General features: G+C 43.2%; 1 protein-coding gene across 2 annotated transcripts in view; it reads left to right on the forward strand.

The window, feature by feature from the left end:
• The window catches only part of VPS35 (VPS35 retromer complex component), a 29,053-nt gene extending 17,080 nt beyond the window's left edge, over window positions 1–11,973 (forward strand). For both annotated transcript variants that reach the window (XM_049863587.1, XM_049863588.1), the window contains 7 exons: window positions 1,654–1,861; window positions 2,427–2,582; window positions 5,565–5,687; window positions 7,624–7,803; window positions 8,270–8,509; window positions 8,923–9,066; window positions 11,021–11,973. In XM_049863587.1, the coding sequence (XP_049719544.1) occupies window positions 1,654–1,861; window positions 2,427–2,582; window positions 5,565–5,687; window positions 7,624–7,803; window positions 8,270–8,509; window positions 8,923–9,066; window positions 11,021–11,200 (1,231 nt within the window). In that variant the 3' untranslated portion in view covers window positions 11,201–11,973. The remainder of the gene's footprint in view (window positions 1–1,653; window positions 1,862–2,426; window positions 2,583–5,564; window positions 5,688–7,623; window positions 7,804–8,269; window positions 8,510–8,922; window positions 9,067–11,020) is intronic.
• The last annotated feature ends 5,441 nt before the right edge of the window (window positions 11,974–17,414 follow it).

Consider the following 17,414-nt stretch of genomic DNA (forward strand, 5'->3'; position numbering starts at 1 on the left):
AGCTTCCTCACTATGCTGTCCTAGACCCATGGCGTCCTCCAGCGGCCACTGTGGGCAATTCTGACCTTGTTACCTTTTTCCGGGTAGTCTCCTTACTGCCTTTGCACCCTCCGGTCAAGCCAGGCCCCCGCTTTCTCTCCGTTGTTTATAATCTCACATAGTCTCTCTCCTGTCTGTCTCCCTCCCAGTGGCTCAGCTGCATTGGGCAAATTTCTTCTTTTACCCATTTTTACTCCCCTTTTTTCTTTTGGTCACTTGCATTTTGTGGGAACTGAAAACAGTCCAGATTTTGAATAATAAGTGTGAGAGAAAACTTCAAATGGTGTGTATCTGTACCTTCTCCCACCAAGCGAGTTTTAAAGTAAAATTAGGCGAAATAAAGAGTTAGAAATCCTCATCTCTGAAGTCTTATAATGTCCGGATATGTTTTGGCCCCTACAGATTGCTTCCACAAGCTACTGCCTTAAATTCTATCTGCTTTTTCTTAATTTCCGTTCTCTGACATAGAAAAGAAGAGCCCTGGTGGCACAGTGGTTAAAGCACTTGCTGCTAACCAACAGGTCAGCGGTTAAACGCACCAGCTACTTAGCAGGAGAAAGATGTGATAGTCTGCTTCCCTAAAGATTGAGAGCCTTGGAAAGCCTAGGGGGCAGTTCTTTTCTGTCCTGTGGGGTCACTATGAGTTCGAATCTACATGACAGCAGTGGGTTTGGTGGATTTTGGATGTAGAAAAAATAGTTTGTGTTTTTCTGTTTTGTTGAATTGCAGTTTTTGTATGGCTTTTTTCTTTCCTATTTTCACCATGAATACTCAGTACTTATTGGGGGCCCTAGGAACAAAACAACGCTTCGAGTATTTTTCTTCGATATGTTGTCGAATTCTAGACAGTCACCTTAACTACAGATTGCCATCTGTCATGAGTTGGAAACTATTATAGTCGGCCCTCTGTATCCATGAATTTCACATCTGCGAATTCAACCAGCCATGGGTAGAGAACATTTAGGGGGAAAAGAAAGTTCCCAAAAGCAAAACTTGAATTTGCCACGCACCAAGCAAAATCCATGGGAATGAAGTGATGTGAAGGCAGTCTGTGCTGCAGCCTCTCCCATTTCACAGGTCCTCAGTCTCTTTGTGGCCCTCATTGGAGCATTGTTTGCGTCGCATCTTGTCCTTATCCGTGCACGATACGGTACAACAGCTGTTTACATATCACCAACGTTAGTATTAGGTGTAATGGTAAGTTCTCAGAGGTGATGTAAAGTGTACGGGAGGATGTGCATGGGTCATGTGCGGATGCTACGCCGTAGAGTCATCGTGAGTCAGAAATGACTCAACAGCACCTAACAACAATGCCATTTTATATAAGGGATTTGAGCAGCCTCAGATTTGGGTATCCACGGAGGTTCTGGAACCAGTCCCCCTCAGATACTGACAACTGTATATCTTGCTTTGTATCAACAGTAATAACTGTTCAGGTAGGCATCTTTATCCTTTTGGAAGAAGGTCACTGGAGGATTTATGGATAGTGTGATTTCGCTTGAACCATTTCCTTCTACATGTAAATGAAAATTGTCAAATTTTTATGAAACAAGTGCTACTTGTATATGCAGAGTTCATTTTTTCATTAAAGGGCTGCTGTTTTTCATTTTGTAGTATTGCCACCAGTAGTGCAGTTTCAAAGGAGCTCACCAGACTTTTGAAGATACCTGTTGACACGTACAACAATATTTTAACAGTTTTGAAGCTGAAACATTTCCACCCACTCTTTGAGTACTTTGACTATGAGTCCAGAAAGAGTATGAGTTGTTATGTGCTTAGCAACGTTCTGGATTACAACACAGAAATTGTCTCTCAAGACCAGGTAAGGGGACACCAGCATGCCTGTGTCAGGAACTGGAGTCACTGTCATTACTTTGTGAACTGGGAACCAGGGCATGAGGTGGGAGGGGAGGGGAATTTAATACTTAAAAAAAAAAAAAAGTTACAGGTAGCTTATTTATTATGTAAATTAGAATGGAGATGTGTGAAAAACAAATGATAAAACACGTATAATCCCATCAAGAAGAGCGTAACTTCTGTTAGCTAATGCTTGATGTCTCTTTCCAGACGTTTGTCTCTGGATGTTGTATATTGACGAGATACATACACCTTCTTAGAAATGTTGTCACTGGACACCACTAGAAGCACTTTTGACAGTGGCTTTATATGCTGATGGAAAACCTGGTGGTGTAGTGGTTAAGAGCTTGGCTACTAACCAAAAGGTCTGCAGTTCAAATCCACTAGCCGCTCCTTGGAAACCCTATAGGGCAGTTCTTCTCTGTTCTATAGGGTTTGCTGTGAGTTGGAATTGACAGCAGTGGGTTTGGTGTTTTGGTTTTATATGCTGATGGTTTAACCCCACTGGGTTTCCTGTTTCCTGTTTCCAGGTAGATTCGATAATGAATTTGGTATCCACGTTGATTCAGGACCAGCCGGATCAACCTGTAGAAGACCCTGATCCTGAAGATTTTGCTGATGAGCAGAGCCTTGTAGGCCGGTTCATCCATCTCCTGCGTTCCGAGGACCCTGACCAGCAGTACTTGGTAGGAGTCAGCTCCTGCTGTCGCCCTGTGTCAGCTCCTAGTGAGGAGACATGGAGGAGCACTCAGGGTGCTCCAGTGCAGCTTGTGGTCTTAGTCAGAAGGTTTGAAAACAATTGCAATTGAATAAAAGATTCTGTAAGTGGCACGTATGGGTTTTTACTCTCTATAAATGCTTCATTGTTTGTATACAACCTAAAACCCATTGCTGTCGAGTCTGTTCTGCCTCACGGTGACCCTGTAGGTCAGAGTAGAACTGCCCCACAGGGTTTCCAAGGCTGTAAATCTTTACAGAAGCCGACTGCCTTGTCTTTCTCCCAAGGAGCGACTAGTGGGTTTGAGCCTCCAGCCTTTTTAGTTAGCAGCCGAGCACTTAACCAGTGCGCCACCAGTGCTCTTTGTTTGTAAACAAGTGAGAAACAAGTCAGTTGCTCTAGTGTCTTTTGAAGACTTAAAATGAATCTTAAAGAAAAGCTTGTCCTCCTTTAGTTGGGTATGTCAATTAGTCCATGTTCATTTTCTTTTTGAACCCTGTCACTTTTAGAAATGTTCAGTTATTTATCATAATAAATTTTATAAGAAGCATCATCTTTATATTCACTTGTATTTATGTTTGTAAGGTTTTTAAATATAAGTTATATTTGTTTGCCGCACTGGAAACGTATAAAAAGACTAAAATTCAAATGCCTTTTTCTTAACCTTTTTTTTTTCCGAAAAAGAATAATCAAATGAGATTGTGTCTTCCTTTAAAATTAAAAACCCACTGCCATCAACTTGATTCTGGCTCATAGCAACCCTATAGGACAGAGTAGAACTGCCCTGTAGGGTTTCCAAGACTATAAATTTTTATAGAAGTAAGCTGCCACATATTTCTGCCACAGAGCAGCTGGTGGGTTCGAACCGCCAACCTTTTGGTTAGCAGCCAAGCGCTGTAGCCACTGTGCCACCAGGCCTCCTTCCTTTATCGTTAGTCCTCAGTAAATGTTTGTGAAATGAGCAGAATGTGTTGCCTGAGTAGGAGTACTAGCTGTTGATACTAGGTAATTCATTGTAATGAAGGGTCCACGGACGATGGCTTAATTACTGTTCTGGCAAAGTTGTTTGACCACTGTTGGATGCGTGAGGCGAAGTGCTAGGCTGCTGTAATGAAGGACACCTTTATTTGAGGGCAAGATCTGATGCGTTCTGCTGACTTTCTTTGTCTCAGTTGACACTCTTGTCCTCCTTCATAATTTGTGTGCTAAAATAAGAGGCTGATTTCTGTTGCCGTGGGTGAGTCTTTCAGCTGGCTTTGTGACCAACATTCTGAGCGCTGTGCACTGTGTGATCTATACACAGTGAGTGGCTGATTGCTCAGGTGTTTTAACTGATTCCTTTATGTTTTTGTGTTTAATATACCAGTTTTTTTTTTTTTGTATGTATGTATGTATATATATTTTGTTGTTGTCACGTGCCATCCAGTTGGTTCCAACTCATAGTGACCCCACGTACAACAGAATGAAACACTACCCAGTCCTACGCCATCCTCATGATCCTTCTTATGCTTGAGCCCATTGTTGCAGACACAGTATCAATCCATCTCATTGAGGGTCTTCCTCTTTGTCGCTGACCCTCTACTTTACCAAACGTGATGTCCTTCTCCAGGGACTGATCCCTCCTGATAACATGTCCAAAGTATGTGAGACACAGTCTCACCATTCTGGCTTCTAAGGAACATTCTGGTTGAATCATACCCATTGCCATTGAGTCGATTCCAACTCATAGCGACCGTACAGGACAGAGTAGAACTGCCCCATAGGGTTTTCTAGGGCATAATCTTTATGGAAGCCGACTGCCAGGTCCTTCTCCCATGGAGTCGCTTTTGGGTTTGAACCGCTGACCTTTTGGTTAGCAGCCAAGTGCTGTGTATATATAGAGAGAGAGAGGCGTTCGTGTGTTTTCAGTTTCTGTTGTGTGCCTAATGCAGCAGTTAGGAAGATGCCTTCCCCGTGTGCCAATTGGACATGCCCCTGTGCAGAGGTCTCTTCTTGTCTCTTTACTAGATCCGAGAAATTCAGAAAACCTGAATATTTCACACATCTTTCGCATGCACTCTGGTTTTCTTGTAATTTTCTGAAACAACCAGGCATTTGTTTCACAGTGGCTCTTCTGAAGTGTGTTGGCATTTCCCTTGACGTAAGTGGTCCTGGTATTTTTCTGAATTAGGTGGGATGATAATGCCAGCAATATGCACGTAGCTGTCTTTGTATCATAACCATAGCTGACACTTTCTGAGCACATGCCTTGTGCCAGGTCCTGCTAACACTTCAGTATGATCTTACCTGATCTTCCCGACAACCCTCTGAGAAGAATAGTAAACCTGTGAGAGCTGAACGTGACGGGAATGCCTCGTTTTTCCCATCTTGCAAGGTTTCTGGCTTTGGCAGGGTGTAGTCTTACCAGTTTTCTATCCCTCCTTTTAGTGGAAATATTTGAGTTTTCCTTCTCTGACAGGTTTCTGCCTTACATGGGTTCCAGCTTTTGTAGGTTTTACTGTATAATACTCCCGTTTTTCAAATGAAACACGTTTAAGAGAAAGTAAATAAATTCCCCAGGGTCACACAGTAGTAAGAATCTACTTTAAATGTAAGTCCGTCTTATTTCAGAGCCTGCGCTTCTTATCAACACAGCATACTTGTACAGGTGTGTATGAAGATAGATTTGAATCTGATCTCTGCTCGTGACTAGTTGTGTAACCTTGGATAGGGTACGTAACCTCGCCGAACCTCAGGTTTCCACACTTGTAAAACGGGATTAATACCTACCTCTGGGTAATGGTGATGACTTGGCGAGATTAGAAATGTGAAGTATGTACTGTTAAGCCTGACACATCATATGTAATAAAAAACAGTAGCCATGGTGAAGATTAGAGCCCTCGATTAATTTTATAAATGATTAACCATAGTACTGAAAAGATATGTGATTTTTTTTTTTTTTAACGGTCAGATTTTAAACACAGCACGAAAACATTTTGGAGCCGGTGGAAATCAACGGATTCGCTTCACACTGCCGCCACTGGTGTTTGCAGCTTACCAGCTGGCTTTTCGCTACAAAGAGAACTCTAAAGTGGTGGGTTTACTTTGAGTATCAACACTGTTTTTCCTTTCTCCTCACTGTGTGTGTGCTAGTTTTTATTATGGAAAACTTCTAACGTATACAAAAACTGACGAGTACAGTGAAAACCCAGTTTCAGTAACTGCCAATTCGTCACTCATCCTGATGTAAGTGTTCTAACAGTGATGTCCATAGATCCCATACCAGCTAAGGGATCGCATAAAAACATTTGGAAATGAAAGATTAAAGCGGTTTAAATCCGGGCTAGAACTTTTCCCCTTCCTGTGTTTAAAAATCACTTACGAGACATTGATGAATTCGTTACAGAGTAGCCCAGAATGTTTTAGTCTTTATAAGAACAATCTCATTTTCTTCTAGTACTTTGTTTAAAGTACTAATTCTAAAGTGATATAGGAATCTTCTGCAGACATTGCAAGTACTGAACGGGTAAGACCTCCTTTAAGTTAGCTTTCCCTCAGGAGGGGGCCCGGCATTGTGTAGCCACATCTCCTCTAAAGGCATGTAATTGAATCATTGCATGAGTCGTGTGCATTTTTTATGAGCTTATTCATTTTACAAACAAAATCACAGCTTAAGTCTTCAGGGGTGTAGTTTTGAAGAACATCCCTCAGTTTATTATGAGTGAAAGTTGGCCAGTCAGGTTTATTTAAAGAAACAAATCTCAGTAAACTGAGTTTTCTAATAACAGGGAGAAGAGATTTAATCAGCAGCCCTGCCAGCACGATATAGCTGTGTTTGGCCAGTTTTTATCAGGCCAGCCTCTCTTTCACTCCCTTTTCCAGCATCTCATGGGTTGATAACTTGCTACTGTAACAGTAATGATAGCAGCTAGCATGTACTTAGTGTGTGTACGCCCTACACCAAGCTCTGGATGCTTGGATTCTTATATTTAATCCTTGTAACAAGGCTATGACTGTTACCCTTTTTTTAAAATGGAAAGACTGATTGATACTTTGATTGCTTTCACAAGAAAAAATGTGGATGGTCAAATATATAGATAAAATATTTAACCATGGTAATTATTACTACAACAGTTAACCTTTTTAAAAATCAAGTTGGCAAAGAGAAAAAGAAAGTTCAGCATTGGCAACGGTGTGATGAAAACTCATTCTCATCTATTTCTAGTAGTGGGAGTGTGAATTACTACAGTCTGTATAGAAAACGCTGGCAATACGTGACTAGAGCCTTAAAAGATCCAGTAATTCCACTCCTAAGAACTTGTACTAAGGAGACAGGTCGGATAAAGCTGTGTGTGTATAGATCATGCGTTATGGCGCTACAGATTATTTCCAAAAGGGAATAGGGAATAGTTAAATGAATTACACTACATCCAGTTTGTGTAATATTTTGTAGTGTTTGAAGTGTTTTCATACAACTTTTAGTATCATGAGGAAGATTGTTTTGACAAAATAAGTGGGAGAAAAAGAAGTCGGATACAAATTATATGCAGTAAGAGCCCAGTTGCATTGAACTCTGATTTTCAGTGTCTTTTAGGGTAGATGACAAAACCATACACGACGATCCCTGTTACATTAAAATGCGTATTTATATTTGCATAGGAAAAAAGAAAAGATGATAACACCGGAATGTTGCCAGTGATTTTTGCTGGGCAATAGATTTAGGGATGATTTTAATTGTTAAATTCTTTCGTGTGTTTTCCCCAATTTGGGAATGTGTTACTTTTCTGATCAGAGAAAACAAACACCAAAATATGTAAAAGCTGCAAAGCCGTTACTCTCCAGTGGATGTTTGAGAAGACATCCTGTCTGGCTTACCTTGTGTGTCCCATACACAAGACGTAGAAGGAAGGTGACAGGAAACCTGTGAGCACACCGCCGTGACCACCTTCACTGTGTATTCTGTTGGACATTTTAAATAAAATGGATATTCTCGAGTTTAAGGTAATTTAAAATATTTTTTCTCGTTTTAGGATGACAAATGGGAAAAGAAATGCCAGAAGATTTTTTCATTTGCTCACCAGACTATAAGCGCTTTGATCAAAGCAGAGCTGGCAGAATTACCCTTACGGCTTTTTCTTCAAGGGGCTCTAGCTGCTGGAGAAATTGGTTTTGAAAATCATGAAACAGTGGCATATGAATTTATGTCCCAGGTGATGATCCATTCTCCTTTCTGAGTTGTTCAGTGAGTTTTGTTCAGTTCAGTTGCTTTTCTGTAGTTAATGGTGCTGAGTCACATGAATTTATTCTTCACCACCTTGGAACCTTTTAACACTATAGTCATATCGACTGGCTAGAGCAGCAGAATTTATCAGATGCTAATAAAATCTGAGATTTCCAGGTGTGTCATGGTGAAAGTGTTTCGTGGAAAAAAAGTTCCGTCGTCAGTGGAAGCTGCGGGCTACACAAAATTGAAACAGGTTTCTTTGTTGTAAGACTGAGTCGTGAGCATGTTTGCCATATCAGCCATATCTTGTGCCTCTCCGAGAGAGGGTACAGCACGTTCTGATCGGAGGGGTCTGCAGTGTCTCCTAGGAGGAGGGTGTGGTGGAATGCATTTTGGACAGTGCCGGAGTGGATGGCAGGTCCCTAAAGTCCCTTGGGCTTTGTGTCTGCCAGGCCTTTTCTCTGTATGAAGATGAAATCAGTGATTCCAAAGCCCAGCTGGCTGCCATCACCTTGATCATTGGCACGTTTGAGAGGATGAAGTGTTTCAGTGAAGAGAACCACGAACCCTTGCGGACTCAGTGCGCGCTCGCTGCGTCCAAACTTCTGAAGAAGCCGGACCAGGGCCGGGCTGTGAGCACCTGCGCGCACCTCTTCTGGTCCGGCAGAAACACAGACAGAAACGGAGAGGAGGTAAGGCAGGAGTCTCCTTGACCACGTTGCAGGAGAGGGGATCATTAACAGGGAACAGCTGCCGTGGCCTGGTGCCTGGGGCAGGGGGGACATTTGGAGTGCTTGGAAATCTGACCCCCCAAATTGTTTTGTTACAAAAATGGAAGTGGGCAGTAACACACTGAGAGTCTCATCCTGAGGTGAAACCCCCACTTTGAGGATATTGTAACAAAGCAAGCTGATGCCACTGCCCTTTGTTTTTAAACACAGTTATGTACTTGAAAAGGGAAGGAAAGAAGAGCATTTAAATTTGTGTTCCTTTAGACCGTGAAGAGGCGCTGTAGTGTCGTGTTTGTTTCCTTGTGTGAAAACAGGACTTTTGTGATTCATTAACCACTTTAGTATTCCCCCCACCTCCCACCATTTTTTTCTAGCTTCACGGAGGCAAGAGGGTAATGGAGTGCCTAAAGAAAGCACTAAAAATAGCCAATCAGTGCATGGACCCATCTCTACAAGTGCAGCTTTTTATAGAAATTCTGAACAGATATATCTATTTTTATGAAAAGGAAAATGATGCGGTAAGTGAACTATTAGAGTGTTTACTTCTACTCCCAGTGACCCTACAGGACAGAGCAGAACTGCCACATAGGGTTTGCAAGAAATGGCTGGTGGATTCCAGCTGCTGACCTTTTGGTTGGCAGCAGAGCTCTTAACCACTGTGCCACCAGGGCTCCATTAGAGCATTAGTGAACTAATACGAAAATGTTGAGTTCTGAGAGCATAAAGGTGGGCTGTGGGTTTCTGCCCTGAATCTGAGGCCTATCCTCTTGCTCTAAGAGTTACCAAGATGTTTCCAGTTTTTGTTGACTTTGCGTTCTTCCTTCTCCAAATCACTCTACTGTGTTCCTCTTTTTAGCGCGAGTTTGGGGATGTGTGTGGATGGTGCAAGTGGTTAACATGCTTACCTACTAACAGGTTCCAGTTCACCCAGAGGTGCCTTGCAAGAAAGGCCTGACAATCTACTTCCAAAAAAGCTGTCATTGAAAACGTGTGGAACGCAGTTCTTTGACACAGGTGCTGTCAGAGTCAACTTAGTGGCAGCTGGTTGGTTGGTGGTTGAATGCGATTGGCAATACAGACTACTCTTACTTAGATTTGGCTTTCACTTGGATATTTATCACTCTTTTCATGGGCCTTGTGTTATGTGTTAACAGCCTCTTCATATTTGGGTTCTTTGTGACCTCTGTGAAGGCAGGGATCATTCTGTATTTGCTCACTTCGTCTCCAGCTGTTCTGTAACAGAGTGCTACTCATGTCGGTGGGTATTTTGTAAATATCTTAATTAGTGAATGGGTGGACAAATGGAATTCCTTTGCCCAGAAACTCAATTTTATACCCCCAAGGTTTATTTTGGAACTAGTTTTATGTCCATTTTGCTTTCTGTCAATTTTACATTTGTTTAGTGAGGTTTTCCTGGGAATTTGAATTCTCAAAATTCATCTTTACCGGAAGGCAGAGAGCACTTTTGCTTTCTTTGTGTGTATTGAATTGATCTGCTTTATTGTGTACACTACTGTGATCCAGTCTCATTGTTCTCAAATGGCCAGAGTAGGTGAATGTCTACCCGCAGCTCTTTATTGCTCAGATTTTCCTCGGTGATGGCAACCATGTGCCCTGTGGTCTTTTCTTGCCGAAAAACAAACTGCGCTGTGTAGAAGCCGTTTCCTTTCCTGCTCTTAGAGTCGATACGTAGAAAAGGTTATTGTTCTCCTACTTCCTTTTTTGTTTACAATGTCGGCATTTGCAGAGTGCACCTACTGGTTTCTTTCATTCTCCAAAATCCTTATAAATGCCCTTTGTAATTTTGTACTGTGAGGAAGGAAAGACTAGCCTTGTCATTGGGTTGTTGATTCATTCTTGGACAAATACTGAATGCCTACGTGGTGCCAGCTGTGTGACATCTGTGGGTACAGAGGTGAACAAGAGAGGTATGGTCCTTCCCCTCATGAAACCTAGAAGTTTTCACTGAACAGTCTTGACCAAATCAGTTCTTCTCTCTAATGGAAGACTAGTTACGTACAAGAAAATTCTTACTTCTTTTGCTTAGAGTATTAACATAAAATAGTCACTTGTTTGAAAAATACAAAATAATTTTAAAATGCCCAGTAGTAGGCTGACTTGACATTATGTGCAAGTTGAGAACAATTCCTAAATGCATTATCTTTTACCAGAACAATATTGGTCAAGATGTAGGTTAAATAAGTTTGTGTTTTTGTTCTTTCATCGGTTCATGTTGATTTGAATTTTTTTATTAAGGTTTTATATATACACACACACACATACACATATATATGTACGCATGTATATATATAAAACCAATAGTTGTTGCTCCAGCCGGCAATCATGTTCTCATCTCTCTTCTCGTAGTTACTGTGGTGACTGATATGAGTAGCACAAGCGCCTCTGAGCAGTTTAGTGAATTACTTTTTGTGGCACACGCTTGATCATGAAATTGTACACACTCTTTTATAGGTAACAATTCAGGTTTTGAACCAGCTAATCCAGAAGATTCGAGAAGACCTCCCAAACCTTGAGTCCAGTGAAGAAACAGAACAGATTAACAAACATTTCCATAATACCCTGGAGCACTTGCGCCTGAGGCGGGAATCGCCAGAATCTGAGGGGCCAATTTATGAAGGCCTCATCCTCTAAAACACAGACGGGCTCACGTTCTCTCCATTTACATCCAGCAAGGGTTTTCCTGTACTAGTTTCCTGTCCGTAGATGGTGCCTTTCAGAAACGCTGAGGTAGGTTTCCCTTTCTTGCCCGTCATGTGGTTTACCTAGTACCTCCAGACTCTCACCTTCAAGACCTTAAGAAAGTTATTCACTTCATAAGTGTTCGGGTCTGTCTGACCACCCCAGGTAGCATGACTGATCTGCTATTTAAAATTCCCGTGATCTGTTCAAAAAAAAAAAACACTTATCTTGGCTACTAATGAAGCTTTTCTCTCCTTTTTTTGTTTTTTTCCCCATTGTTGATTGTGTAATTTTTTTCATTACTGGGGAGTACTAACCCAAAAGTGTCTGTCTCTTTGTTCTCTAGTCCAGCCTGAGATAATTCAGAGGAAAGGAATACTGTATGTGGAATTTGGCTTGGGCTTTTCCCTAAATGCAAGACGAGGCCATGTGTAATATTTTCTCTAAAACTAGAATATATTAATGCATGTTTGAGGATTTTAGAGCACCACGGTCAAAACCAGAAGCTATATTTTGCATATTTGGACTCAGCTATCCGTTGAGAACTTTTGTTGTCGTCTGGGCGTATTTATCAAAATAATTTTGTTCTGAATAGTATAAAGTAGAAAATTTGTGATCTATATAATTTATGTAAACCTACCTTATTGTAAATTTAGGGGAAAATGCATTGCACAGTTAATGATTTTTTTTTTCCACCAGTGAAACAATAAAGTTGCTATTAACAATTTTGGACATTTTGTGCCTTCCATACTGTTTTGAGTCATAAAAGGAACTAGTAGAATATGGAGTTGAGTAAACATTTTCATGTATTCACAGAGTTCACTCGTTCGACTCCAGTTTTCGGCACATCGTGAGCAAGGCCCTAACTACCCTGCAGTCATTACTCCCACTTGCTTTCCGCAGCCTTACTCTGCACAGTGAGTCCACATTAGCTCCAAAAAGGCTCAGCACCTGTTGTGTAACAAATTATCCCAAAACTTGGTGTCTTAGAAAAACAAGTATTCATCTCACAATTTCTCTGAGTCAGGAATGTGGGAGCTGCTTAGCTGGTGCTTCTAGCTCAGGGTTCTCATGAGCTTGCAAGGTGGTGCTGCAGTCATCTGAAGGTTTGGCTGGGGCTGGAGGATCTGCTTCTGTGCTTTCTCACATGGCTGTGGGCTGGAGGCCTCAGTTCCTCTCCATGGGGGCCTCTCTGTAGGGCAGACTGAACGTTCTCATAACATGGCAGCTGGCTTCTCCAGAGCGGGTGATCCAAGAGAGAAGGGAAGGAGGAAGCTCAAATGCCTTTTCATGACCTAGCCTTGGAAGTGACTGTCGTTTTCACCTTACTCTGTTAGAGGAGAGTCACAGAGTCCAGCCTACACTTCAGGTAAGGGGTGTCGAGCTACACTTGAATGCAGAAGTTGCAATTCTCCACGCCTCACCATCTGCCCACCTAATGATAGTTCTCTAGCACGTGGTAAGTTTTACAAGAGGAAATGTTTCCAACGTTTCAAAGTTAGTACCATTAAAAGCTATCAAGCATGCCAGGCTTTTCTGTGGTACCTCTTAGTCCGGCAAGGCTTTTCTGTTCTTTGAAGGTGTTAATTTACCATGTAATCCTGATTATACGTTTATAGATTAGAGGTTGACATGTCCATTTTATTCACATGATTCATGAAATACAGCTGAAAAACTAAAGAGATGATTCAAGGAAAATACTCAAGTTTGTGCTCAGGAGAAGAGGAGGGTTAGAGGTAAAATAATATCTGTATAGGGTGTAAAGTATTTCACATTCTCTGGGTTGATGGGAAGAAACCAGGTTTAAAAAATAAGCCAGAGATCTGCTAATAGTCATAACTTACTAGCTGCTTTATTGAACAAAAACTGATTGAGCACCTACTATATACCAGGCACAATTAGGCACTGAATATAAAGATGAACAAGATATGGTCCCTAGCTTCAAGAATTCTTATCTGACTTGAAGAAAGACCAGCTGTTGCAGATATGATAAAGGTAGACCCAGGAAAGCAAAGAAGAAAGGCTTTCGGGAATTGGGGGGCATGAAGACAAGCCTGGAGTGGATTGTATGAATTCTCACGGGACTTCACAGTTAGTCTTACTGCCGATTTAGCCTGAGTGAGGCTAATGCTTGACCTGAGTCTTCATATTTAACGTATTTACCGCTCAGAGTAGAGCTTGAGGACTGAAGGCAGTTAAACTTAACTATCTGTGAATGAGTACAAAAAACTAAGCATTTAGAAACGTAAAGCAACGCGACAGTAATTTTAGTCAGTTGAATCTAATTATAAAAGATTTGAGCTTGTATTTTTATGTCTGCTTTTACCCCCATTGTTCTAGTAATTTTTATCCTACAGCAAAACCTGTGGGAGCCAGAACTCAACGGGACTGCCTTGTTTTTCCAGGTCTCGCAAGTTTTCTGCCTTTGATAGGTGCAGTCTTAACCACTTTTCTGTCCCTGTTAGTGGAAAATACTTGAACTTTCCTTCTCTGACAGGTTTCTACCTTACACAGGTTCCGGCTTCCACAGGTTTTATTGTATCTTAGAAAAAATACAAGTCCGTAAGAGATTTGGGGGGGAAATCCTTCTCAGATGGATAGAAACACTGAGCCAGAGGGCAGACTTGGTGCTCAATGGCATTGAACCCCAAGATGGGAGCATATTCCAGTCAGGAGGATGCATCTTGGCAGGTGGTTGGAGTTGGTGACCCTTTCTTTCTGAGATGTCTACTGAGGCAGGACATTTCTGCCCTCCGTCCCTACATCCCTATTTAGGAATCAGTGATTCTAGAAATCCAGGTGATGGCTGCTTCACCTACAAACTCATGCTTCCGACAGGTCCTCAAGCCATCACCCTGTCTGTCCATGAAGGGTCCTGGTTTGGTTGTAGGCTAAGATACCTATCGGTGCAGCTGAAAGAGGGAGGCATCTCACTTGCTCAGGCATCACAGAGTACTTGGAAGGAGAGTAATGGGTGGTTGTAGTGAAGTTCACGTGCGCTGTAAGAACCATTGAGGAGAGTAACTGGGGGTTGTAGTGAAGTTCATGTTCACACTCAGAACCATTGAGAAGTCCTCTGACAGACATGGGGGTAAATGCACCATCAAGGGCACTGAGGGGATTTACACCAAGTCTTGGTTTCGGAGGGTTCTTCTATCACACCTGCTTTCTCGTTCTGGGAATCCAAGGGAATATGTTCAGGTAGAATGGAACTGAAAGGATTTCCCAACGGAATTGACTTTGATGATGGGAATAGGAGACCACATGCTGTGAGTGAAAGGTGAGGGGATCTCTGAAGAAGACAGCCTTTCTGTTTGCTGGGGTCGGCCCTCTGGAGGGTTCCCTGATATAACCTGACCCTATGAATGCCAGTAAATTTCCATTAGCCCTTAAACTAGCCCAAGCCAGATTTGGCACCTGTGACTGCTAATCGACACTGGACGCAGCAACAGGTGGAATGAATCAGAAGAAAAATCACCTGGACGCTATTCCAAAGCAAGAGGTCTGATGAGAATCATATCACCTCCTGTCTTCTGGCCGCCTTCTAGAATTTCCCCTTCCCGGTACGCCTAAGTGGCCGCCATCTTGCTGCCCAAATCACGCTTAAGTCCTGCTTCCCTGTAGCTCGGTCTGATATGAGGAACTTTCTCCCAGCTCCTTGCTCTGCGCATTGCAATAATGTTACTTTCTCAAAGACCAGTGTCCAGATAATTGGCAAGTCTGAGTGTGCTGGGCAAGGACCCACCTTCCTAGGTTGGGTAACACGGATGGTTAGCTGACCTTGAACCAGCTGCCAGTGTCTAGACATTTGTTGCACACTTGTTACCTAGAGCAGCAACTTGCCCTGGTTTTGATTAAAGACCAGTTTCCCGGCCTGTGGAAATTCAAAAGTAATTGGTAAGTGGGCTGGGCTGGATCTCACATTGCTGCTCACTGCTCCAGGTCAAGTGGCAGTGTGTCAACAAAGTTGGGCCCAGGTGTCCGACATCCCTGGAGAACGGCTGCATTTTCTCTTACACTCACTGCAGTGTTTAACTAGCCTGAGGTCAGAAATGCCTGCCTTCTGGCTAAGTGAAAGGCTGTGACAAATCCATGTTCCCCACCTTGCCAGCAGAGCTGAATGTAGATAGAAACCTTTGGTGGCTTCATGATCATTGGGGTCTAATCTCTTGCATTTGGCATTTGGTACGTTATTGTGTAAATAGATTCTTCTTTCAAGCCTTATTGTCTAATTACATACACAAGGGTGATGGAAAACACTCGTAGCATACTCCAAACAAAAGGGTTGAGATCTGTTTAAACGGGTGAGCCTTATCCAAGAGTGAAGTGGGTCGAGAGGATAGTGCGTGTACATTTGGTAACATGAGCATGATGATTTTAAACCTTAAAATAGATGCCTCTACAAGAGTTGGGGTATCATGAAACCATTTTTATCCATCATTTTTATCTTCCTACACATCCCCTGGACCAGTGCTCCTTAACCTTTATTACATGTAGAAATCACCTGGGGATCTCAGGAAAGTGCAGGTTCTGGGATTCAGCAGGTCTGGGTGGAGCCAGAGAGTCCTAGTGCCGCTGGTCCAGCGACTACACTGTGACTAGCAAAGCCCTAGATGACACTTCCATAGACAGCAGTTTCATGATACTCGCAGGATTTTGCATCACTCATTTCTGAGATGGTTTCCATGTGTCATCGCAGCAGACACGATGAAAATGTGAAGTGGGTAGCAGTGGTCTGGGGGCGATGCTTGTGACTCTGCGGAGTGTAAGCTTGGGTGATCTGCCAGAGGCATTTCTGTTTCATGTCCACATGAGGGTGGAGCTTTTCTGAAACTCATGTGGTAGGGCAGGTGCAGAGCAGGGCTGATAGCTGAATTCAGCCCAACGAGCAAGAAGGACATCTCGTAGAGAGGGTGCTGGACGCATGTCCTGGGGCAGGCAGCTCAGATGATCATGAGCAAAGTGTAGGGAGCCCAGCACAGGCCAAACACACTATAATGGCCAATGACTTGGCCACTCAGCTTGTCCCCGGAAAGCCAGGTGGCTGGCCATGGTGCTGGTGATTTCCAGCCGCCTCCCAGCACTGCAGATCCTCTCCGTGGGCCTGTGGAGGTTCTGCCCTGCCCTGTGGCTTTGGCCCCGGTGTCCATCTGCAGACGTGGTGAATCTTCATTCCCAAGGATATCCAAGGAAAGACCCCTGCCCCTGGGGGAGAGGCCCTGGTCTCTTCCTGTTCCTCCTTTCAGTTGATTTAACAAAAACTATGATGTGCTCCTTTTTCCTTGGCAAGTTCGCCTGCAGGTCCTCTTGGCTGGGCGCAGTATTGTCATTCCTCAGGGAGGCACACCTCTGAATGTCGCTCTCCATGCTAGAGATGAAGGGGGTGAAGAACTCAACCACGACAGAAGCCATCACCAGAAGTACCAGCTGTAGAAGAACTCAGCATAACATTGCCCCTAGGGCAGGATACTCCTTTTGGCTGCATACTGCCAGCTGATAATGGCAGGCCTGTAGAGGAGAAATGCTGCCACCCACACCAGGGCCATCGTGAAGATGGCATTCCTGGTCATGCCCTCTGGGCTCTGTAAGCCTCCCAGAGGGCGACAACGGGGGCTGGTGAGAGGGGAGGCTGAAGCAGTATCGCTGGGGCTGGTAGAGCATGGTGCCAGCAACGAGACTGAAAATTAGTTGTTAACAGTGTGTTGGGGCTGTGGGTGGGTTCTGTGTGCATATCAGCCACTCTTCTCCAGCCATCCTGTGCACTGCACGTAGCCTCCTCGCAATAGGAAATAGCTTCCCTCTTGGGGAAATAGTTCAGGTCTGTCCTTTTGGATGTCAGTCATGGTATCTTCACATATGAAAGCGCACACCTTCAACACTACCCAGAACATCTCGTCCATTAACTCACTCAGCGCTCACAGATGGAGCAGCACTGCAGTGCACCATGCTTTTTCTTCCAACTTTCAAGTGCCTGCTGTAACTTCAGGTGCTCAGTATTTTTAACCTTGACCAATTCAGTGCCTCCTGCTTTCCTGAAGGTGGCGCTGCAGCAGCAGCTAAGAGCAAAGGCTCTGAAGTCAGGTGGCTTGGATTCAAATGCTGACTACCACTTGGCTAGCTATTTTCCCTAGGCAACTTAACCTCTGCGTGCCTCAGTTTCTCCGTG

The sequence above is a fragment of the Elephas maximus genome, chromosome 21 (genome assembly GCF_024166365.1).
Source record: "Elephas maximus indicus isolate mEleMax1 chromosome 21, mEleMax1 primary haplotype, whole genome shotgun sequence".
Taxonomy (NCBI): Eukaryota; Metazoa; Chordata; class Mammalia; order Proboscidea; family Elephantidae; genus Elephas; species Elephas maximus.